The sequence below is a fragment of the Amblyomma mixtum genome, chromosome 2 (assembly GCF_055824585.1).
Source record: "Amblyomma mixtum isolate Tamu chromosome 2, ASM5582458v1, whole genome shotgun sequence".
NCBI lineage: Eukaryota > Metazoa > Arthropoda > Arachnida > Ixodida > Ixodidae > Amblyomma > Amblyomma mixtum.
In genome coordinates this window covers 200,142,299-200,166,808 of record NC_143013.1, presented here as the reverse complement: position 1 = coordinate 200,166,808, position 24,510 = coordinate 200,142,299, and the positions used below count along the sequence as shown (strand labels likewise).

The window sequence follows — 24,510 nt, the reverse complement described above, 5'->3', positions numbered from 1 at the left end:
AGGGCTTTCTAAGAAAAACAATCATAATCATCCGAAAATAAAACAAATTGTTCTCCGGTTGAAGTGTCGATATATAATTATGTACCTCTTTTCTTTTTAAACGACGACAAAATGACCACAATTAAAGTGGCATATTTGTCTCTGACGCAGTGTGTTAAAAAAGAAGAAAAAAAAAAGCGTCGTCCGCACTGGCGAGCAGACGACACGAGAGGGTTCCAGAGCGTTCCGAGCACCGTTGGCCAATCATGAGCAAGCTTCCGTGACGTCAGTGGCCTTGTTTGCCCTGATTGGCCAGTAGCGACCTCGACGCCTCCGGACGTTTCTAGAAAAATGCGCGAAGATATAAAAGCAAGCTCGGCGGCAGGTGCGGGCAGATTTTGAACTTCACCTGCTGAAGTACTGACTTGAAGAGATTGCAACCCTCGCAACACAAACCATGCCTAGCCGCATGAAATCTGATGTGCCAGCTATTGGCATTGACCTTGGCACCACGTACTCGTGCGTGGGCGTGTTTCAACACGGCCGCGTCGAGATCATCGCCAACGACCAAGGCAACCGCACGACGCCCAGCTATGTCGCCTTCACCGACACCGAACGCCTGATCGGCGACGCTGCCAAGGCGCAGGCGGCCATGAACCCGGAGAACACGGTGTTCGACGCCAAGAGACTCATTGGCCGGCGCTACGACGACCCTAAGATCCAGGACGACCTCCGGCACTGGCCGTTCAAGGTGGAGAACGACGGTGGCAAGCCCAAGATCAGCGTCGAGTTCAAGGGTGAGCGGAAGCGCTTCAATCCGGAGGAGATCAGCGCCATGGTGTTGAGCAAAATGAAAGAGACGGCCGAGGCGTACCTGGGCAAGACAGTGAGCGACGCCGTCATCACCGTGCCGGCGTACTTCAACGACTCGCAGAGGCAGGCCACCAAGGACGCGGGCGCCATCGCGGGACTCAACGTGCTGCGCATCATCAACGAACCGACGGCAGCAGCCCTCGCCTACGGACTGGACAAAAACCTGCGTGGTGAGAAGAACGTGCTCATCTTCGACCTCGGCGGCGGCACATTCGACGTGTCCGTGTTGACCATCGACGAAGGCTCCATGTTCGAGGTCCGCTCCACGGCGGGAGACACGCACCTGGGCGGCGAAGACTTCGACAACCGAATGGTCGAACACTTCGTGCAAGAGTTCAAGCGCAAGCACCGCAAAGATCTCAGGGTGAATCCGCGGGCCGTGCGAAGGTTGCGCACGGCGTGTGAGCGCGCCAAGAGGACCCTGTCGAGCTCTGCCGAGGCCAGTATCGAAATCGACGCCTTGTTCGAAGGCGTCGACTTCTACAGCAAGATCACGCGCGCCCGCTTCGAGGAGCTCTGCATGGACCTGTTCCGGAGCACGCTGGAGCCTGTGGAGCGAGCGCTGCGCGACGCCAAGATGGACAAGTCGCAGATCCACGACGTTGTCCTAGTCGGCGGCTCGACGAGGATTCCCAAGGTGCAGAAATTGCTGCGGGACTTCTTCAATGGCAAGGAGCTCTCCATGGGCATCAACCCAGACGAGGCCGTCGCCTACGGAGCAGCAGTGCAGGCGGCTGTGCTGAGCGGCGACTCGAGTGAAGCCATCCGCGATGTGCTTCTGGTGGACGTCGCGCCGCTCTCGCTGGGCATCGAGACCGCGGGCGGAGTGATGACTCGCATCGTGGAGCGCAACTCCCGCATCCCCTGCAAGACTTCGCAGACGTTCACCACCTACTCGGACAACCAGCCTGCAGTCACCATACAGGTGTACGAAGGCGAGCGAGCGCTGACCAAGGACAACCACCTGTTGGGGACCTTCAACCTGAACGGCATCCCGCCGGCGCCCCGTGGTGTGCCTCAGATCGAGGTGACCTTCGACCTGGACGCCAACGGCATCCTGCAGGTGTCGGCCCGGGACAAGAGCACGGGCAAGCAGGAGAGCATCCGCATCACCAACGACAAGGGTCGTCTCTCCAAGGAGGACATCGAGCGCATGCTCGCCGAGGCCGAGAGGTTCAAGCAGGAAGATGATTCCCAGCGGGAGAGGGTGGCCGCCAGGAACTCCCTGGAGTCGTACGTCTACGGGATCAAGCAGGCCGCCGAGGAGGCCGGGGACAGGTTGTCGTCCTCGGAGAAAGAATCTGTGCTGTACAGGTGCCGGGAGACCATCTCCTGGATCGACAGCAACAGCCTTGCGGAGAAGGAGGAGTACGAGCACCGGCTCAGGGAGCTCCAGCAAGCCTGCGCGCCAATCATGAGCAGGCTCCACCAACAGGTACCCAAGCATGGCTCCGCTGCGCAGCATGCGGGACCCACAGTGGAGGAAGTGGACTAATTTGTAGAAAACCATGTTATTAGTCTAATTAATGTATATATGTAAATACCTTGTACATATGTAAATAGCTTGTACATATTTGAGTCCCTTCATTTATGGTCTTTGAATAAACAGCCGTGTTTGTCGTATGTTTTCGCGTCTGTATATCTTTGGGGAGATGACGCCGCAGCTGGCTTCTCTTCCACGAATACAAAGTTTGTGTCGGAGTCATATATCTTTCATCATCAGCCTAACACGTCCACTGCAGGACAAAGACATCTCCCATTTACACCCCCAATTAACCCTGTCCTGTGCCAGCTGCGGCCCCTTTATCCCCACAATTATTAATTCCTAATCCCATTCACCCACGTATACCTCACTTGCTGCCGTGCCCTAAGGGGCCCGTAGCTTTCGATCCTTGCCTTATTTCTTCTCATTCCAACTAGGCTATCACATGTTCCCTGACCCAGTCTGCTCTCTTCCCGTCTGTGTCGCATCTGCAATTTCCCTTTCCTTGGCTCGCAGCGCTGCCCTCAATTTAATTTCGTCTTTTTGTTAGACTTCGTTTTTGTTAGAGGTGAGTACAGGCAAGATGCAGCTTTTGCACACTGTTCTTCACCTCCGGAACAGCGCGATAATTCACTTCGGTAAAAACGCAGGGTCTAGTGTCCGTGAGTTTGTGCAGCGTGACCCCGTGCCCCCGTGGGTGCAAAGCAGGGGCGGATTTATGGGATACTTTTTTATGAAAAAAAAAGGGGGGGATTCAGCACAGTTTCTTTACGTAAAAGTTCAGTCGCAAGGGCCAGATTCGGCTTCCATGTAGGGTGGTATAAAATCGCCTCAAAAATGATGTCAGTGGCAAGTGGAGTGATTGCCCATATTCGGGGCACCTCCCAATCCACTGTGCGTCGGCTCATATTCGCATCCTCGCAACATTAACGCGCGGAAACGTGGTCCGATGTGACGTTGGAGGCGTTCCTTCTTTGACATGGACAGTTACATCCTACAGGACAGGTTAAGGTTTTGTACCACGTGAAACAGTCGGTGAGCTGCCTTCACCGCACTAACGTAAAAGATCTCCAGCTCTTGGGAGTGGATGGCATAGATATGGTGCTGTCGGGTAGTTGTGTAATCGCACACCTCCAAGTGGGCAGCTATAGCTATAGGGTATGTGCGTCTGAAAAGGGAAGAGCCGATAATTCGCGATTCTTCCACGCTGCGGGACATGCTGTCGGACGATAAGTATACCTGCTTCTGAGATGGATTGTATTGCTGGTTAACCGACGATCTCTAACAAGCTGCGGAAAGGTTATTGCTAGTTCAAGTTTCGTGCTTAGTTCTAGGTCCAGCTGCGCACTAGTTCTGCCTGACTTTTTCAGGAATGCTAAGAAAGTTGGAACGCATCAGAAGGATTAAAGATTTAACTTCGCGAAAGGGTTAGGACACAAGGGAGAAGCGCAGAAGGAGCAGTCGTGAAATTGAAATTCCCGCTTAAATAAGCCGCCTGTGGCGGCACCTTTTCAAGGTGAGTTTATGCTTTTAAGAAGAGGGCATATACGGGCTGGTAGCATTCTTAACAAACATTAAGTAGTGATTAATCACTGCATATAGTGCGTTGTACTCCCGTAACTTTTTGTTTCTCGACTTTTATTTCGAAGCAGTAAGCACACTAGAAACCGAAACCTAAACTGAAGTAGACGAAGCGACGAATGGTCGGAAGCATCGCGTGCGAACGTGCCTCGCGGCCTTCCTTGTTTACGTTCGAGGCCGGCATTTATTTATTTATTTGCGCACCTGCGTATGAACGACTTTTCCCCCTGAGGAGCAGCTGCTCCGCTGGATGCTGTAAGAAGCGAGAGGGAGAGAGGGAATGGCCTTCGCGATCAGGTTGTCCTTCCCGTTCATCTATCGCGGCCTGATCCTGTTCGCCGACGCGCCGAAGATGTCCGACCAGCCGAAGTCCGAGGAAGAGGAGATGAACGCTGCTCAGCTCATCGGCAAGTACACCATCAAGGAGGTCAGCACCGGCAAGGTAATGGCGATTCGCACTGCCCTGACTATATATTTGGATTTCTTGCGTAGCGGCGAATTTAAACGAGGATGCGTTAATTGACGCTCGCACACTGCGTCGTCCACTTGCTGTTCTCGTTCGGCGCACGCGTGCTGGACGAGTTTGCGGGAGAGCGGCCTAAAAAACAACTAAGTAGTTTAAGTAATTCAGAGCAGCCCCAGGCAAGCAGGCGTTCACTAGAAAAACATTTAAAACTTCAAGGAGGCTCCGTTCATTAGCGAACTCAATAATACGCGGAAAGCTGAGGTCGTAATGGGATTGGAAGCTATTCAGTTGTGTGCACTGGCTAGATTGCACTTTTAAGAGCTTATTACGTGCTCGAACGAGCGGCATGCTCTTGGTTGCATTGCGTATATGTCATGCGATTATATTTCGTGTCAGATTGAATGCAAGTCGGTGTGCCAACCAAGTAATCTGTTTCAGAGGTTGTCTTTCCCGGTAAGCCGTCTCGTACACTTCGAAAGTCCTCAGAAGGTCGACGTTATTGGGCTGCACAGTTCGAGAACTAAGTTTACACAGGACTTAAAATATGAAGAGAACAATTGTACAAGCATGATCCGAATGTTAAAAATGTCTGCTGCGCAACATCACAGCTGTTCTGTAGACAAACTTGAGTGCAGAATTCGAAGGCAACAGCTGGAGTCAGCAGCTGTAGGGCATGGCGACATCACATATATGTTCATTTTGTTGCGTGATTTCTGCACGGTTGCAAAACAACTGGTACGTAAGACTTTAGGTCAGTCACTGTGTGAAACTCGCGACCTGCATTACGTGCAAGTGATTTGCTCTACAAACAATTGAACAGTACGGAAAGCAGACTGAATGTAGCTGTTCTGCTGGGGCATTGGAAATTGGGAATTCACAGTGCTGCATCACAACTGCAGATTCACCGCTGGGGCTCTGTTGCATAATGATGTATTCTGTGTGACATGTGAAGCCAGCATAAAGATGCACTAGCTGTCATCCCCTTCTTGGCATTTATATGAAATGTATGCTCACTTAATAATAAGTTTTCATACCTAAACTATAAGACCTCCTTCATGCGTCATGTCCACTGGAACATGTCCCATGCCGACTAGTCAAATTGTGGCTTGTGAAGTGGACAGTGCAGAGTGCAGCCTTGTTACAGTGCATATATTATGCGTGTGTCGATGCTTGTGCGATCAGTCGTTGATTAATGCATGCTTCTGCTGGACTTCCTGCCTCCCTGATGCTTGGACGTCTCTGGTGCAGAGCGTGACGGTGGAGTCACTCTGGCGTGACCAGACATGCGTGCTCATGTTCTTCCGTCGCTGGGCCTGCCCCTTCTGCCGCCTGGACGCCGTGCGCCTGAGCCGCATCAAGCCGCAGCTGGATGCGGCTGGCGTGCGCGTCGTCGGCATTGGCCACGAGAACATTGGCCTCGATGATTTCCGCAAGGGGGAGTACTTCAAAGGCGGTACGCATACCCTGCCTCATGTGATGGCTCTAGACGAATTATGGAATGAGATCGGACTGCAGCTGCAAGTACTAGGAACTGCCGAGTATTGAAGAAGCTCCAGACAGGCCGCCATTGGAAACAACAGCTGTATCTTACCGGTACTCACCTATGGGGCAGAAACGTGGAGGCTAACAAAGAGGGTTCAGCTTATGTTAAGGACAACGCAGCGAGCTATGGAAAGAAAAATGATAGGTGTAACGTTAAGAGATCGGCAGGGGGCGGAGTGGGTGAGGGAACAAACGCGGGTTAATGACATCCTAGTCGAAATCAAGAGGAAGAAATGGGCTTGGGCAGGGCATGTAATGTGAAGGAAAGATAACCGCTGGTCCTAAGGGTAACGAAGTGGATTCCAAGAGAAGTCAAGCGTAGCAGGGGACGGGAGAAAGTTATGTGGGCGGATGAGATTAAGAAGTTTGCGGGGACTACACTGGCTGCAACTGGCAAAGGACAGGGTTAATTGGAGAGACATGGGAGAGGCCTCTGCCCTGCAGTGGGCGTAGTCAGGCTAATGATGATGATGACGAGCTTGTTGGGCCAGTTGGTGCATAGTAAGTGGAAAACCAGTGGAAAGGATGAGTTCACAAGCACGAGAAGAACACAGGATAACGCTGTCCAGCATTGTCCGGCGTTGACCTATGTACAGGGTCAATCACACTAAGCGTGAACACGGCTCCGCGTGGCTGCGCACACGCGGAGCACCATTGCGACCAAGCCAGTTGAAAATAAGCACAAAGGGGCAGATAATGCAAAACACCACGTCGAGGTCTCTATTCTCGTGCGCCACTCTGCATTGATTCATGAACTGGATTGATGCCGGAGCTGTGTTCCCTCTAAGTGTGATTGACCCTGTACTTCTCCTGCTTGTGAATGCGTCCTTTCCGCTGGTTCTCCACTTACTAGGAACTGCGTACTTGCTAAAAATCAAAAAGACAAGTCAAGAGTCACATAGTCTTTATTTGCATCAGGACGACCTAGGTAGCTCCGAACAAAAAATTGAAACACATTTCACTTGATGGGATTCCAGGCTGATGCCCCCTTACGAGGCAGAATACAACAAATATGACAGAGCGTGCTGAATAACTGATGTGTACTGACACGTTATCCGCTGGACAAGAACAAATATTAATTGAGCAAAATATTTAAACAGTGCAGGCATGAATGGTTAGAAAAAGAAGAGACAGTGGGTGGATAAAATGTATCAGTAAGCCAATTAGCTTGCTGTCATGCTGTGACAGAGAATATATTCATAAAATTTCACCTAAGCAGTAACAACTTTAAAGTGCCCATGTACCTAAGTACAGATATTAAAGGAAGCATGAAGGTTACCGATAACGAAGTGGCGACAGTGCCACACATACAGGCCTCTGCTTTTCACGTCTATTCCTCTGCTTAGCAATCTATTTAGTAAATGTGTAAGAACAAAGCACAACATCGAGTTTCCATGTTCTGTATAGCAGAGAGGGATGCACCAGATTGAATGATTGCGAAGTGCATTTGTTGGAATGTTTGTCTTGAGGTAAGATAGTTGTAGAGACTTTTTTTGGTGGTAATGGATGCATTTTTGATATCATTGCTAAATGTTATTCGTATAGGTCATGAGATGATGTGATGTGAAAGCAAGCAAACAATTTGTGTGTTTGGATGCTCATCCACATTTACTTATATGTAGCGGAAAGCTTTCTTTTGGTGCATGTATATTTTTTTATGTTGGCCTGGGTTGCATTACACCATGTCAAGAAACAGCAATCTAAATGAGGTAGAAACAGCAGATTGTGAATTATACTTTTTATAGACAATTGAAGAAAGCACCAAAATCTTGTTAATACTGCTTCACATATTGCAAAACAACAAGACAGCAAGTTAAATTAGATGCAAAAATCGGATAGTCCCTTACAAATTATTTTTTCTAAACCTTCGGAAAAAAGCAACAAAATGGATATTGGTCTATAGTTTGACATGTCATTCTTATCGGTCAGTGCGTAGAAAAAACCTGGGTGCGTGATATCAATGTTAGACATTTGACTTTCTTACTCATGAAAGTGAATTCGGAAACGATTTCACAGTAAGATCCATTTTTCATTAGAAATACAAGTTTGCTCGACTGATATAAGACAAAAGTCTGATAGTTCTCTTGCATGTATATGTGGCTGTTACATGTATACCACGTCTCGGAGAACATAATTGTGTCAAATTGGAATTCAGATTCGTCCAATAGAGGTGAAAGCTCTTCTTTGTTTTCTTGGAGAGTGAATGTTTACATGAAAACAGGACAAACCACTTTTAGGTTGAGCAGACACAATAGCATTCACGTCGTGTGAAGATGCAGTCATCATTTGTACAGGATGATAGTATGCCTGCAAGAAGACTTGTTCAGACAATCCTGTGGATCACGATTGTGTAAGGCGGACAAAGCGGGATGTTTGAGAGTAGAACGAATGTGAGGAGCAGCGAAACTTGGTGGGAACGGTGTACAGTAAGTGAATAAAGATGCACGGAAAAAGTTGCGGCTTCATTTCTTGAATGACCTGCTTACTCGCAACGTCATTATCCAGTATGTCTCGCCTTTGGTTCCACACCAGTGTTGGCTGCTTCTATTCTGACTCTGAGGTCCAGTTTTATTTCGAGACTCACGCCTGACCACACTTCTGCGCACAGAGGGGGTATGCCATCATGCAGCGACATATTCTTTCTCAGTCCTTGCTGCTGCCTCTTTCGATATTTCCTTCTACTTTATAGTTTAAGAGCTGCCCACCAAATGGTGTGTACTCAGGGCTCCAAGCTCTTTTCTTTCTGTCTTCCTGCCCTGGGTTTTATCATCATGCAGTATGCATTTTTGTCACCTCCATCGCTTTGGCAGTGTGGGGACTCTGTTTTATTTTAGCTTTTATGTGTAAATACTCGAACCTTGCCTGTGGTTGTATTAGAATAGTGTCGTACAGTATGCTGTAGGCAAAAGCACAGCACACAAAATGTAAGAAACGCATAGACGACCACACGAACAGACAATGACTTGACAGTGATGAGAAAACAAATAATTTCAGGGGTGTTTCAAGAGGTGACAATCTGTGTGTGTGTCTTATGTGTGTGAGGCTGGGTGCCAGGTGGTCTAAAGCACCTTCATATAGGTGTGCAAGCATGTTCAACCATTTCCTTGAGAAGCACACTGGAGAAACATAGTTGCACATGTCAGTGTGGCTGACGGGAAGCAACAACCCTTATAGTGCACATCTGTTACACTCTGAGCCTACTGTTTTGCTTCACATTTGGGCGTTGCATGATAGTTTAAATTAATTTTTTTTTTTGAGTAGTGGGCTTCTTTGCCATGCTTGTGTGGATTCTTATTTATGTGGTTCAGGTTTGTGTTGGTACTAGTAGCAAAACGGTTAATATCTCCAGTAGTGGTTTTCTGGGACTTATGGACCGGCTTTTGCCGGTTAAATGCTGCACAGTTAACCAAATTACAAATAAAAAATCTCAAAGAACCCTAAAATACATCAGTGTTACTAGAAAATGCTTGTGTTGATTTTCAACATTGCCAAGCAAAAAATTAGTTTAGTTGGTGGAGACATCATAGACTGTGTCATTTTATTTTCCAACATTCTCCTTTTACTGCTTAGGGTGAATGTGTGTTTACACTCGCTCCTGAGGCAATGTTAGTGTTTTTTTTTTTTTGTGGTGTGCTCAGCATGTGTAAACATTTTTAAAGTGCCATGGAACCATGGAATGTATCATGGGATGCCTGAAGGTGTAACTGTGCAGGATTGTGAAGGCACATACTCTATAATATTTGTCAGACGCAGGCAATTCGAAACTAACGTCTGGTTAAATCAAGTTATATCAGTTGAGATTTAATAATTTTTTGAGTGATGCACTACCGCAATAATTATAATGCTTTATTTAAATAGGATGGCCTGAAAGTACCAGTGTCGAATATGTGACTCCAGGAACAGTAGCAAGTGTGCCATTGAGTAGACAGTTGTATACTTGCATCACACTGTTGACACTCTGAACACGATGCTGGTTTCTGGGTGTTGGACAGTGCTATATCTTGTTGCTTCATGTCTGTCTGTGGTGAAGAAAGTGCTTGACGAGCTGCTCCCTGTTTCAGAGCTCTTTGTTGATGAAGAGAGAAATGCCTACAAGGCACTTGGATACAAGAGGTAAGTGCTCTATCCTGTCTCTCTCTCAGCTTTAATGTAAGAGCTTTGTAGCATGCATGCTGTTGTGCAGGCCGACAGAAAGCTGGGGAGCCAGTCATGTGGGGAGACAGTTGATGCAGTGTATCTTGGGAAAGTGGCAGCCGCAGTGGCTCAGTGGTTACGGCACTCGGCTCCTGACCCGAAAGACGCGGGTTCGATCCCGGCCGTGGCGGTCGAATTTCAATGGAGGACGAATTCTAGAGGCTCGTGTACTGTGCGATGTCAGTGCACGTTAAAGAACCCCAGGTGGTCGAAATTTCCGGAGCCCTTCACTGCGGTGTTCCTCATAGCCTGAGTCGCTTTGGACGTTAAAGGTACCCTGCGACGTACATAATGCATGGGTTCTTTATTATTTGTATGCAGAGTAAGGGATATTGTGTGTCCTGAACGCACAATGAGATCACCGAAATATTAATATTTGATATTTTAATCTTCGCTAGAAATGCTTGTTTCGAGCAGATGGTGTAGCAACGCGGCGGCCATTTGCGGCAGCGGAAATGAGGTGGCATCCAGATAGGGCGCTGCCTTTCTCATTAGTTGGGCGTCCAGTTTGCATATTGTTCCTTTATACTTGCGAAATGGATCCAAAATATTATGTGTCTGAGTACTGAAAGCTTTTCGCATGCCACAAAAAACTGGAAAGAAGCAGGGAAAGCGAACGAAAACTAACAAGAATTCAGCTAGGGGCAACACTTTCCATTCCGCTTCAAACCTTCGTGGCGGCCAGCGCTGTTCAAAAAACGTTGGCTCAGACCAGAAAGCGCGCGCGTCTAGACCGGCCGTGACCATACCAAGACGGCAACGAAAAAAAAGCCAGTTGACACACCTTGCCCGAAATTGTGAAGAGAAAGGCTGGACAGGAGACTGGAGTTGAGTTTGGGGGGGAGGTGGGCTACCGCTGACAGCCTTCCAGTCCGACTAAAAAAGAAACTTCGGGGAGCTTCCTTTGTCGTTAGTCACCCCTGCCCTTACTACGGCGTCGCGTACACGGGGGGAAGACGCCGTCAAAATGCGCGGCTGTCTACAGCCCCGACAAAGCAACAACTGCATGCATTGCACGCTTCCGCTGCGTGTGCGCTAGGCGCGGTTCTGATTGGTAGCGCCCAATCTCGGTACTGGGTGAGTGAAATGGGTGAGTGAAATGCGTTTTCATCTGAGCATTTCATTTCGAATTTTCAGAGTGGAATAACTTTCGTTTGCATGCTCCGATTTCAATAATTCTTTTTGCTCTGGTCTCTGGAAAGCATGATGAATCTATTTAATGATATTAACGGGTACTGAAGAAATCATCGCGATAGACCACAGACCGGCAACTTGGGAAAGCAAATACTACTTTGGTTTAATAGCTGTACACACAATAACTCAGAAGTATGCCACTAAAGGAATGCTGTTTTTATTCCCTCTAATGCTTTATTACGCATTACTTGTGAGCGAGGCAGTGCAGTCAAGTCACAACTGCGAACGCTTGCACCTTACAGTCTGCACTCGTGCGTACTGCATGTGGTTTTACTGGTTGGTTTGTTGGGGTTTGACGTCCAAAAGCGGCTCAGGCTACGAGGGACCACTATGAGGGATTTACTTGTGCTGTGCCCATGTCTGCCATCATATTTCTTTATTGAGAGGAAGGTCTCGAGAAGGAATTTCCCACTGCTACATGTTGTGATAACCGATGTCTGTCTGATTGCAGACACCATGGCTTGTCCCAGCAGCTGCCTTGTGCAGAAGGGGTCTTTTTCAAAGCCTACTTTGCTCCTTCTTTATCTTCTAGTGCCAGCTTATTGGCCACTATATATGCTTTTGTGTTATTACGTTACCGTTAGAAGCTGCATTTCGGCCAATTTTGACTGTCATTTATTGGAGCCTTGGGTCAGAGCAACACTCTAGTTTGTAAAGTGTTGATTAGAGTCGAGCAATATATAAAACTATAGAGAGTGAGAGAGGGTGGATGAGGGGTGATATGGCAGCCAGTCAGAGAAAAAGGAAAGGGGTGGTGTAGAAGGGGAGGGGTGACAGAGAGGGGGAAAGCGCAACCGCAGTGTGGCGGCCTTCAGTTCTCATTCGCTCTTTGGAGTGGTCGGACATGTACTGAGTGTTCTCCTCCCATCGCCTATGTGGTTGCACTTGTGTCCACTGAACGATGCCAGTTTAAACCCGCAAACTCAAAGTTTAATGACTTGGTATGAGCAATTTCAGTCCATTTCCACTTGTTATTGCAAGGGGGGCAGTCACTAACGCTAATGCATGCCCCATTGCATGAATTGCATTGATCGTTTGTGGATTTTTTTATACCTCTCTAGTGCGGTCATATTTTGCATGGGCACAGACAATGCTTAGAATATCTGTCGGAAAGCAATAGTGGCAGATATTCCGCAAACAAAGAAGAAAACAAAGTGCTGATATCTGATCAAAGACAGTCTAATATACATTAAGGTGAACTCAATCATTCTTTGATTTATGGCACACCTCCATACATTACTAAGGTAACGCTTCGTCATCAGAAAACCAGGGAATTTGCAATGTGCTAGGGTCATCAAGGATGCAAAAGCGCGATTCGCTCAATTTTCCATGACTAGACAGAAAAAAAAAAAAACGCTACTTTCTAACTTTGTACTGCATGTTTGCTGAAAATTTTTCATCATGAGACGAACATTCAAGGATTATGGAAAAAGATGAGAAATCGAAAATTTTCATCAAATTGGCCATTTTATTTGTTGCATCTCCCTTGAAGTGATAATCTATTAGGAACATGGCAGCCAGGGATGCATGGTCAAATCAAGTAACTACTATAATGCATGCTAGGTGTGTGTGTGTGCCTCTTTAGTGAAAGTTGTTGATTTTGCGTATGGTGAAAAGTGTGCAGAGTTGGGAATCACTAGCTATGAGCTTAATAGTTGTGGAATAAAATTCATAGTTTGTTTCTGTGTTGTGAAATCTGTTCTGACTGCACTTGCAGTGTACTAGCCTCATGTTGCAAACTGCCGCTGTTTGGTGTTGTAGCTGGAATTGGAAGGATTGCTTATGTGTGATGGATATCAGACATGTAGCCAGAAATTTTTTTTCGGGAGGGGCTGAAGGTAATTTCTTGTAGCAAGGCGAGGAGTTCGGGCGATGCCTGATGGAAATTTAATTGAGTGAATTAAATGTGGAGTCCATTTAAGAGTGCATTATAATTTTTGAACTTCAAATCTGTTTTTCCTGTCTGCCTTTATTGGAGCAGGTTAATTATACTGGTCTGTGCTGGCACCTTCACGTTCTTGAAGTGCTACGGCTTTCTTCCGAACTGCTTCTAGGTCATTTTCTTAGATGAACGCGCGCACAGGATTGCATGTGTTCAGTTTATGCACAGGAGTTCCGTTCATGCCTAGGAGAATCTTTCGGGGTTGTAAAAGACGGGATTGTTTTAAACTGTAGCTCTCTAAAAACTTGTAGTCCTTTAATACGAGAGACATTCAATACCTCATGTTTGGCACCTGATAGGCTTAGTCTTGTATGTGCTTTGAAACCTAATGCAACAACAAGAGCAGGATTGACCACAGTGTGTACCCAGCACCCTCAGCCTTTGGTGGCTGATGCAGGTACAGCTGGTTCGGCATCATCCCAGCCATCCTGACCCCTGCGGCGAGGGCCAAGGCTTCTGAGGTGGGTTGGCCACACTGTACAGCCTGGAAGAGTATAGTCTAGCTGCTGGGTGGAATCGTTATATATGCACCAAGCTCTGTTCCACTGACTGGCTCACTTGTGCCATGGGCTGCTACAGGTATCAACCTGTAGTATGTGACATTGCATTCTGAGCAATCGGGATCTTTGTCTGTCTTGTGTTAGCCCATAGGAGAATAGGGTAGAAAAAATTTCAGGCTTGTGGGAGTTGGCTGATTGTGCAAGAGGATATGAACGCTTGGAGTGGAGACAGAGTGTTGTAGGCCAGTGTCTTTTGTGCTTTGGCCACTAGAGGCATAGATTGCAAGATGCATTACCTGCGTTTCACCACGTAAGGAGGCACTTAGCGTGAAAGTGTGTAAGGAGGGAGACCTAGAGGCCTAATTCTTGAAGCTTGTCCTTAAAATGACTCTGAGGACACCTCCGTCCAATTTATGCCATTGGGGTGGCATGCAGTAGCTAGCGGTCACCATCACTTCTTCACCTCAGCGAAGTGTGAGAAGACCACGCCCTTTCTGTCGAGCTCAGTGAAAACCTGGCTGACGCTGTCGGCATATATTTTGGCTACAAAAAATTCGCCGACACTTACCCTTGTTGAGCAGGTTGGGGAACTTGGCGAGAGCTGTTTGTTGCTCCCACTGTCGCTGTTGGTATTCTTTGCTTCGGGCAGCATGAGAGAGAAATTTAGAAACACGAGAGGCGACGGCAAGACCACTGTGTCACGTGACTGTTGCGTCCTGACCCCATGGAAATATTCTCACACCAAATGCTGCGTCACGCATGATGTCGCATGACGTTGCGCGGCATTGTAGCGTCACCTCACCTGGTCACATGACGTGGTACTTCTCTAGCATCGCCTTGTCTGGTCACATGATGTGGTATGCCATGCGACCAGATGGGGAGACGCTGCACCAGTGCTAAATCTAACTTTAAAAGTCATAGAGTTTCTTACTATTACCTAGAGGGAAAGCTGGCAGCCCCTCTATGGGAGTTTGCATGGCGACCCCTCGAGACCACTTCAGCCACCATGGGCGCTCAAAGCATCATGGGGCGGTGAGCTACTTGTTGCGGAACTGCAACTTTTGGCCAAAAAATAATAGAAAAATAAAGCTGTTTAATAACTACAAACGTCCTAACATTGAAAATCTTGTCTAATGATTGCAACAAACGAGCAGAAAAGCATTTAAGTGCAAAGTTTGCCCAAAATAAGAGACGACTCGCTCTCCTATTGGCCGAGTATTGAACACTATAAAAACTAATATTTCGTAATTACCAGGCGCACTTTTAAAAGTAAATATGTTTTAAAAAAAAATGTTGTTGCTTAAACACTATAAAAGTGTTTTTAATGGCATTTAGAAAAAGTGAAACCTTTTATTGGCGTCGTGTGCTATTGCAGTTTCTTTACTATGGTTTTTGCACACTGCGTTCGCGCCAAAGTCGTCTGCCATGGACGAGTTTTTTTTTTCCTCCATGTCGTCTGCGCACACACGAACAGCGTTTTTGGAATGAAACATCTTAGTAATGACACTCCATATTCCTGAAAAACTACGACTGTCTCGCAACAAGTAGCTCACCGGCCCATGATGCTTTGAGCGTCCATGGTGGCTGAAGTGCAGCGCCGCCAGCTTTCCCTCTAGGTAATAGTAAGAAACTCTATGTTAAAAGTGGACTGGTTTGGCTGGACACACGCCATTGGTGGTTATCAGTGGTGTACTGAATGTGCATGCCTGGTTGAGCCGGTTGTTTCCAGACTCCTGTGGCCCACTCTCCTGCAGAATCATAGACAAATGAAAGTGGTATTGTTGCTGGTAACTGCTGTCCTTGGACATGGCAGCAGCTGCTTGAAGTTGTCCTGTATGCGATTTCCTAATACAGAGCTGCGTGTGTGCATCGCTGACTGCTCGGATTTCAAGTGAACTGGAGTAGATAAATGCTGCAAAAGAAATACAGATGGGGGAAAACTAGCTGTACGATCAGTGTAGCTGTTCGCTAGGTTGGCAAGCTTGTACTTGAGAGTGAAGAAGAGCTAGGTTAGGGAAATGTCGTGGTTTTGTGTGGAAGGAGTTGGCCTGCCAGCATGGATAGTTTCCTCATGCTCAGCTCCGACTCGGACACACAGATCCGGGTTGTGAAGAGAGCCTTAGAAGTCGCCGAACGCCACGGGCTCATGGCCACTTGATGGGGCTGTAACCCCACACCATCTGCTACATTTGTCGACGAAAATAAAGTTTATCCTCCTCCTCCTCCTAACCTCTACAGGCAAAGAAACCTTGACCATTAAAAGTAATTGTGGGTATGCTGCTAACAAAGAGGGTTCAGCTTAAGTTAAGGGCAACGCAGCAAGCTATGGAAAGAAAAATGATAGATGTAACGTTAAGAGATCGGAAGAGGGCGGAGTGGGTGAGGGAACAAACGCGGGTTAATGACATCCTAGTTGAAATCAAGAGGAAGAAGTGGGCTTGGGCAGGGCATGTAATGTGAAGGCAAAATAACCCCCGGTCCTTAAGGGTAACGGAGCGGATTCCAAGAGAAGGCAAGCGTAGCAGAGGGCGGCAGAAAGTTTATGTGGGAGGATGAGATTAAGAAGTTTGTGGGGACTACACTGGCTGCTACTGGTGAAGGACAGGGCTAATTGGAGAGACATGGGAGAGGCCTTTGCCCTGCAGTGGGTGCAGTTGGCCTGATGATGATGATGATGCTGTCTGTCCTGAGTAAAGCACTGTTGTTGAGGTGCATTACTTTACTGCTTGCTGCTGTTGGTGCAGGCCAAGTCGGAGAATGTGGGTGGTGACCTGACCACGGGTGATGGCCTGCTCATGGGTGGCGCCCTCATTGTCGAGAAAGGTGAGCCACCCACAACAAAAGCTTGTACGCTTATACGCCCTTTGGCAAAGCGGGGTATCTCTGAATAAAGATAAAGACTATCTGGGGGTACCGGAACCATGCTGCTTTCAGCTTGACTTGGCTAGTGTTCATGTTTGTTTGTTTCAGATGCTGCTATCTTGAAAAATGCTGGGCTGTTTCACCAGTTCTCAGTTGTGCTTTGGACTATTATGCCCCCCTAAACAGGCTTTGGAACATACGTTGCTGAAGTTGCAAAGCCTTTTGTACTGTGCTTGTGGTATCCCTTGCCACGTCAATGTTGTGGAGATAATTTGTGTTGTTGAAGTCATGAATATGGACCATGCGCACTGTCTACAAGGTCTTGCCTTGTCTCTCATCGCGCCTACCTTGCGGGAAGCTGTGCGTTTGTGCCAACACTGCAAGGTGGCCATGACGCTCTGCCTGTTCACCTGTAGCATGTCGTGCTTTGTGCACACCGGTCACAACTGTACCAGTTGCTGTACCGGTTAAGTGGTGGTAGACATGTCGCTCGTCATGATAAGCCTGCTTTCTCTGCCCCTCTGATCCCATTGGCACTGGTTCTTCATGGTGCTGAAGGAAAGTGGCTAATATCTGCTGTGTTCCCTCACTGATGTCTGATACGAAAGTGACACGTAAGAAGCACGAACATTGTTGGGGATTCCAAGCACGTGCAGGAAATGGCAAGCAGTGAAGCTAAGTGTCGAGGGCATTAGACAGCCACCGGAACTAGAACTACTGGAGCCAGATATGTGTTTGTTTTCTATGCACCTCTCGTACTTCTGCTGGGTAGATGCAACCAAATGGCCTCAAAGCATCCATGCGTTGCTGAGAAGCCAACACTGGTGCGTTGTTTGGCACTCAACAATGCAAGAGCGGGGGCTAGTTGGTGCTTCATACTGATCAATTCGCGCTACAAGGAACATACACACGGAAACACAAACGGACGAAGCGCGTACTTTCAACTAGTTTACTTGGCGGAAACGTGTTGCTTTTATAGAGTTGGATGGCACAAATGATCTACATACCAGATAATCAATTTTGCATCTGAACCGCTGCCTTCACCTTCCTGTCTATAATCTGGCCAGTGACCTTAACCAGTCTAATTCTTTATCTTCGAGAGCTATTGATGGTGTGCTGACGCAGTTTTCTGTTCCACAAGTCCTGATATTGAAGGCTTCAATTATTTCACGTTGAGTTTTTGTTTTCCCGTGACCTAGTATGGTGGTGTCATCCAGGTGAGGCTTGCATCCTTCTTCTTGTTTGGTATTGGCGTGGCCTTGGATGGCTGCGTCATTGTAATGAGGGTTCCATTTGCAATGGTGACAGTGGGAAGCCAGATTGCCAGGGTGCGTTACCTGGCGGCATGAGTTGGCGTGTTCTCTCAGTCTAGTGTTGATGCACCTACCAGTTTGTCCAATGTATCTCTTACCAAATTCGAGCGGCACGTCATAGATGACTTCCTTTTCGCATTCAACAAATCTTACTTCGTGTGCGATCTCGCACGGCGGCTTTTGTCTGTCGATGTTGTTCATTTTTGCGCACATTCCGATAAGCTTTCTGCGGGAGGAAAATACTATCGGGATATTGTGCTTGCCTGCGATCTTCTTTAGGCCGTGTGACACCTTGTGGATATATGGTATAACGATGGGCCGAACCTTGTCCTCAGATGATTCTTCCTTTTTTGAAGCCTCAAACGTGAAGCCTCAAGCCTCCGTTTGTGTTTCCGTGTGTTTGTTCCTTGTAGCGCGAATTGATCAGTATGTTTAGCACTCAACTGGTTCAGGAATTAATTATATTGTCAGATAGAAGGGAAGAATGCAGCAGCAAGCACCCTTTAAAGATGGCCCTCCAGCCAATGCCGTCCACCAGTTCCCATAAGCTCGCATCTCCAGTTCAGTAGAGGCTAGGCAGAAAAGAGGAGACGATCCTTTGTGCCCGTACAACCCACTTCCCACAGCACGGGGACAAAGGACCGTCTCCTTTCATAGGTCCTAAAATTTCTGTAAGGCTATAAATCCATTCGTGATCACCTACTCTTCTGGTACTTTGCAGTCGTCCATTTTGTTCAAATGCACATGTTTTTCGAAAAAGTGTTAATCTAACAAAAAAGCTCAATTTCATGGTAAGTTTTTTCTAGTTGTTGAAAACAAACTGCTTCAACTTGTGCCGTTCACACCAGATGGAGCTACCCGTCCACCTGGTGAGCATTTTGTTGATAACTCATTGCGACAGGTCTTGGTGCAACCAGTGCAATAATAGCAAACTGTGTTACTGACTGCGACCGTACTTTTTTCAAACTAAAGCCATTTTAGCAGCCAGAAATAAGCAGATTGAGCCGGACACCACTCTGACCGCTGGACCAGGGATGATTCCTGCAAGCAAGAGTGATAGCTTTCCCTCATAACTTGGATGTTCATGGGTTCATAATGGTGGACCAGAGCTCAACTCTGGCTCCAATGAGGGGCCTATGCTGTGACTGTAGGCAGAGCTAGGTTGAGCACTGGGAAACACGAAACTGACGAAGATGAAACGGCAGACGGCAGAGCTCCAAGGATGAGTCTGTTCGAATGAATGTGCTCTACTAAATGAAGAAGTTCAGTTGAATATAGCGCCACCTCTTAAAGGTGCACTGAAGAGGAATCTGAACTCGTGTATTTTTACCGCTGGTACTTGATCCACACGCTCCGAGCGTTCTTGGGAACTTTGAATTATTTACCTGTGCGGCCGATTTCTGTAATTTAAATTTGGTTAAGCGTTCCGCCTCCCACCTTTTTATTTTTGAATTCCCCACAGATGGTGGGAGGAGTCGACCAACCTTTCAACCAGTCCTGTTGGCAGCTTGCCGCTCTGCCATCGTCGGACTGACACGTAGTGATCGGCGAAAGCAGAGAGTCCACGCGTATTTTTATTTCTGGGGGCCTAATTTGCAGCTATGTAGTCTCTGACTAGATCTATTTATTCACAGGAACCTAAAAAACAAAATAAAAGCGAGAGCAAAGCTGCCACGCGACTTCCTGAAAGACTCTCCATGCGTTGGTCGACTCCTCCCACTGTCTGTGGGGAATTTAAAAAAAAAAAAAAGGCGGGAGCTCATCGTTAATCCAATTTAAATTAGGGAAATTGACCGCACAGGGCAATAAGTCGAAGTTTCTGAGAATGCTCGGAGCGTGTAGATCGAGTTCCCGCGGCAAAAAGACAAGTTCAGATTCTTCTTCAGTGCACCTTTAAAGGGGCCCAGAAACATGTACAATCTTAGTTAACTGTTTTGCGTGTTGATTGCATACAGTGAGTTATAATGGTGCTATTAGCGTCGGTAATACCGCGTACATTCCGTTTTTTAATATTTTAATGTCCTCCCAAAAACAACTTCATGGCTCTGATGGTGTCGCCACACTGTGGCGGGTTTTTAGCAGCGGATATGACATCACCTGGCGCGAGCTTGATGACCAGACAAACAGTAAATATACTGCAAATTGTGTGAATAAATAGGGACACATTTTGTCACCTGTCTGCGTTTTATATTAGATCAACAAAAACAACTTGCTTGTCTTAGATAAAAGCCCTGCAAAGCAAGTAAAATAAAAATACACCACCAGGGGCGCTCTGGCATGGAAACGACACTGCCAGTCTCAGCAAGAACGAGTTACAGGGAGCAGGCAACCATGGAGTACAAACTTCCGCGACGTGCTCTGGCTCGCTGTTTTGATTGGTTGCGCCAGGTGCCGTCATTGGGAGAGCGAAATAGGAGTGGGAAGCCCCGCCAAAATCGAGTTGAGGGCAGCGTTTTGTTTGCTTGTATTTTGAAATTTCTTCACTGAATAACTCCCGTTCCTGTGCATCGATTCCTGTAATTCTTTTTAGGTCAGCATCTGTGTGACATAAAGAACCCACCTGAAGTATAGCCGGTATCCCCCCAAGCAGTGTTTCGCAGCCCCTTTAAGGATGGCCTGGAAGACATTACAGCCCCACTTTCATTTCATCTCCCGACCATTCTGCAGGTGGCGGCAAGGTGCTGCTCAACTACCAGCAGGAGACACCCGAGGGATACGTGGGCAACACTTCGATCCTGGAGGCCCTGGGAGTCTCACGCTAGCTTCAGGCGTGGAAACACTGGAGGATAGCAGGAGACGCTGTCCGTGATCCTCACTTCTTGCATCATAAACAGTGCTTAATCGTCCAACTCTGTCCAAGCACTCGACCCTGTACGCATGCACTGCGTCAAGGCAGCACTGCATTTCAAGCACCGGGAAGAGAGATTTGGAACTGGAGATATTGCATCAGCAGATTTACTTGCAGGAGCTGACTGGGGCTCTGAGCTCCTGTGTGATCCGATGGTACAAATATCTTTCGAGGCCACTAGATTTGCTCGGGGCTACTTTCCTCAGGGATTCTTCATTCAGATGTTCAGTCACGTTGAATTTTGAGAAAATTCTCACGGCGTTTATTTATTAAATTCAATTCTCCTTCGTTGCCGCCGCAGTGGCTCAGTGGTTATGGTGCTCAGCTGCTGACCCGAAGGACGCGGGTTCAATTCCGACCGCAGCAGTCGAATTTTGATGGAGGGGAAATTCTAGAGGCCAGTGTAGTGTGCGATGTCAGTGCACGTTAAAGAACTCCAGGTATAGTCGAAATTTCTGGAGCCCTGCACTACGGCGTCCCTCATCTTGAGTTTTGTTTCTTTTCATTTCCATTCAGGTGCTTTCATTTTTCATTTATTCAGGCAAAAGTGTGTTCTGGGCCTTGTGTGATTTCTGCAGACTAGGGGTTTCCCCAGGCATTGAAATCAGTGGGGGGAGTCTAAATTTCTAGGCGGGGGAGAGGGGGGGGGGGGCATCGAGGGTGGGGGAGAAGTAGTCATTTCTGATCTTTTCAGCTTGATTCGTCGATATGTCGTGGAGGACTAGCAACGTTTACAACTTCAACACTCCTGATGAAGATCACCAAAGTTTCGCTTTGTTGTAAAAGTCGATTAAAACTCGCATCTACACTGAAAAGGAATCCGTGATCAGCTTGTCTAACATTTCCCCATAAGAAATATTTTTGCACACACGCACGTGCAAAATACAGGACGCAACTGCCCCAGTCCAGTGAACAAGTGGTCGCCTACGTGCATCCAGAGGCTATTCATGTTCTTCTGATATGCCTGGAAGGGGGGGCAGGATTAGGAAGAAGTTGTAGACGAGCAAGATGGGCTTGATGGAATACAAGGCTTCTATGGGCAATTTGTAGAAGTTGCGTCCTGTACTTTGCACGTGGGTGTGTGTGCGAAAATATTTCTTATGTGGAAACAGACCCAATGAGAACAAGCTGATCACGGATTCCTTTTCAGTGCAGATGAGAGTTTTAATCGAGTGGCAGCTAAAATTTGAAGTCCAATTTTCTCAGCAATAAATGAGGCATTTGCTGCAGGACATACATCAACATAGCCGGGAAGAATGACAAATCGTTAATGTGGGGTTTAACATCCCAAAAAAAGGCATATCGTATTATGTGAACCGGCCCATTTGGGGAAAGGAATGCGCCCCAGATAGAGGGTGGGGGGGGGACGAGGGCCGTCTTGCTTCATGCACGATCGCCTACCCCACCTCCCCTTTCAAGTGTCACTTGGTATGCGCCAGACTGCGGTTGCACAAGGCACTGTCTGCCCACTTATTCTTTGTTCTTCACTTGTCCCCGCGCCACTGTTCCACGCGAGGCGTCTGTGCTGGAGGACAAAGAAAAATCTCTTCCTCTCCCATAACCGAGAGTAGAGTAAGCATGAAATGTTTACGGGCATAACACATTGGTTGTAGATGGTACTAGTCAAAATCTTGAAATGGGTCTAGTGTTCAACACACCACACATACTGTGCACTGGTCCATGTGCATGCAATCGTTTCCTGCTAGCATCTGGGGAATCTCTTCCGTCCTGGCTCGTCAGCTGTGTATCCGGTTTCCAGCCGGTCTTTTACATGCGTGAGTGTAGGACTGCAGCGCCATCCTTGGGGACGGTGCGTAAGCAGTTTTTCAGCCGAAAGCCGTTCTCGCCCCGGAGCTCCCGTCTTTCTCTAAGCGGCCTTCTCTCAAAGCCCCTAACAGATCACGTATGACAACGAAGTGTATTGTGGCATGTATGTGTTTTTTGCACGCGTTATTAGAAATTGGAAATTATAATTCCGTGCATTATCAAATGCACAGCTCGACTGATATCTTGATGAACATTGAGAAGACACTGGCAGCAGTTATTTTTTGTGACTCGTTTGGAGAGCAACCGGCGCTTGTATGCCGGTCCCGTAGGATGGCTTAGAGAGTCTCGTTGTATCTCGCTAAATCTCGTACGGTGCCCGGATGCTCTCGTTTCGGAGCCCGGATGAGTGGATTTCAGTGCCCGGATGAGTGGGATTCAGTGCCCGGATGAGTGGATTTCAGTGCCCGGATGAGTGGATTTCAGTGCCCGGATGAGTGGGATTCAGTGCCCGGATGAGTGCTCTCGGTCTCGGCGGGACATCACCACACTGCCGACAACGGGAGCTAAAAGCATTTCATGCTTAAAACTCGTGAGCTACGAAGGACACTGTACTGTAGGGCTCCGGATTAATGTAGACCTTCTGGGGTTCTTTAATTTGTTGTGACATTGCTTAGCAGATGCATACCTTCTGTGTTTCGCTTCCATCGAAACATGGCCACCGTGGCCAGGATTGAACCTACGTCTTTTACTAAGACCAAAAGTTCGATGCAGTTCTTATCGCTGTCCCTTTAAGGCCAGCGGTATGCTCTTGTTTGTGTGTCGACTTTCTTGTGCATGCATGGTTGTGCTGAGAGTTTATTGCAACGAAAGACAATGAGTAGTTTCTCTACCTTTTTTTTAAGTGTTTAACTTAGTCGACTATGTGCTAACTTGAGATAACAAGTGAGATTTCCAATTTCACCTGTACTGGTTCCTTCATAAAGTACGTTTTTCAAGATGGCCTGGTGGGAGGTAACTGCGGTTGTGACATTGAGCGAGCTTGCATGCTTGGACATACTGTTGAATATCTCGGCATGGATGCCTCTTTATTTTTGCCTGTTAGCGTGGCTTACTTGGAACAAATCTGTGTCTTTAAAAAACGTTGAATTGCAGCGTTTCTGCTTGTTCATTTTGCTAATGCAGTAGCGCTATTTGCCCTACCTACTGTGATCACTTGTCAGAAAGCCTGTAATAAAAACGAGCTGTCAGTGCTTGTGTGCATAACGAGGTGTATTGCGTGTTTTCAGTCATCAGTGTTGATGTGTGTAACCTTGTTTCCAATTTCTAATGATGAATGTGCATAGCTGCAATTTTCCAAACTCGCACAGAACAAATAAAACGCTTGGACATCAGCGCGATCGGCGCGAACTTGATTACTTTTGTATTTTGTAAATAGTGTACAAAGTTCTCCCTTTATCTTTTCTTGCTGTCGCTCCCCTCTATACTTCTCCTCACTATCCTCTCCCTTTCCCTTTCATTTCCGTCGGCTGCAGCTCGGGTGCTTAAGATATTAGATAGCAATTGCCGCGGCCAGCAACACTCTTTTGCTTCACTATTTTATTTTTTATTTTTATTTTTTTAAATAAACCACTACCACCACCACAAATAAATGAAACAGTATTCAAAGTAACTCAGAAACTGTGATTAAAGTTTTAACACCACTTAAGGACTGTTTCCTTATCAACGCAATTGAAAAGTTTGATCTCAGTGGTTACGGCGCTCGGCTGCTGACCCGAAAGACGCGGGCTCGATTCCGGCCGCGGCGGCTAGAATTTCTTTGGAGGAGAAATTCTAGAGGCCCGTGTACTGTGCGATGTCAGTGCACGTTAAAGAACCCCACGTGGTCGAAATTTCCGGAGCCCTCCACTACGGCGTCTCTCATAGCCTTAGTCGCTTTGGGACGTTAAACCCCATAAACCAAACTGAA

The 24,510-nt window shown here is 47.3% G+C and overlaps 2 protein-coding genes across 3 annotated transcripts; both read left to right on the top strand.

Moving 5' to 3' along the window:
• Positions 1–430: 430 nt before the first annotated feature.
• On the top strand, positions 431–2,421 carry LOC149362197 (heat shock protein 68-like). Its single transcript, XM_089569656.1, has one exon. The coding sequence runs from the start codon at positions 437–439 to the stop codon at positions 2,345–2,347; it is 1,911 nt and encodes a 636-aa protein (XP_089425782.1). The 5' UTR covers positions 431–436; the 3' UTR covers positions 2,348–2,421.
• A 1,261-nt stretch (positions 2,422–3,682) lies between these two features.
• LOC149362196 (prostamide/prostaglandin F synthase-like) lies at positions 3,683–23,807 on the top strand. Of its 2 annotated transcripts, XM_089572942.1 has the most exons (7): positions 3,683–3,851; positions 4,155–4,358; positions 5,631–5,835; positions 9,986–10,037; positions 13,652–13,715; positions 16,499–16,577; positions 20,597–23,807. In XM_089572942.1, exons 2-7 carry the CDS (start codon positions 4,197–4,199, stop codon positions 20,689–20,691), a joined length of 657 nt encoding a protein of 218 aa, XP_089429068.1. In that variant the 5' UTR covers positions 3,683–3,851; positions 4,155–4,196; the 3' UTR covers positions 20,692–23,807. The 2 variants fall into 2 exon arrangements, with proteins under 2 accessions (XP_089429068.1, XP_089429067.1); XM_089572941.1 differs by lacking the exon at positions 3,683–3,851 and having other exon boundaries at positions 4,028–4,358.
• The last annotated feature ends 703 nt before the right edge of the window (positions 23,808–24,510 follow it).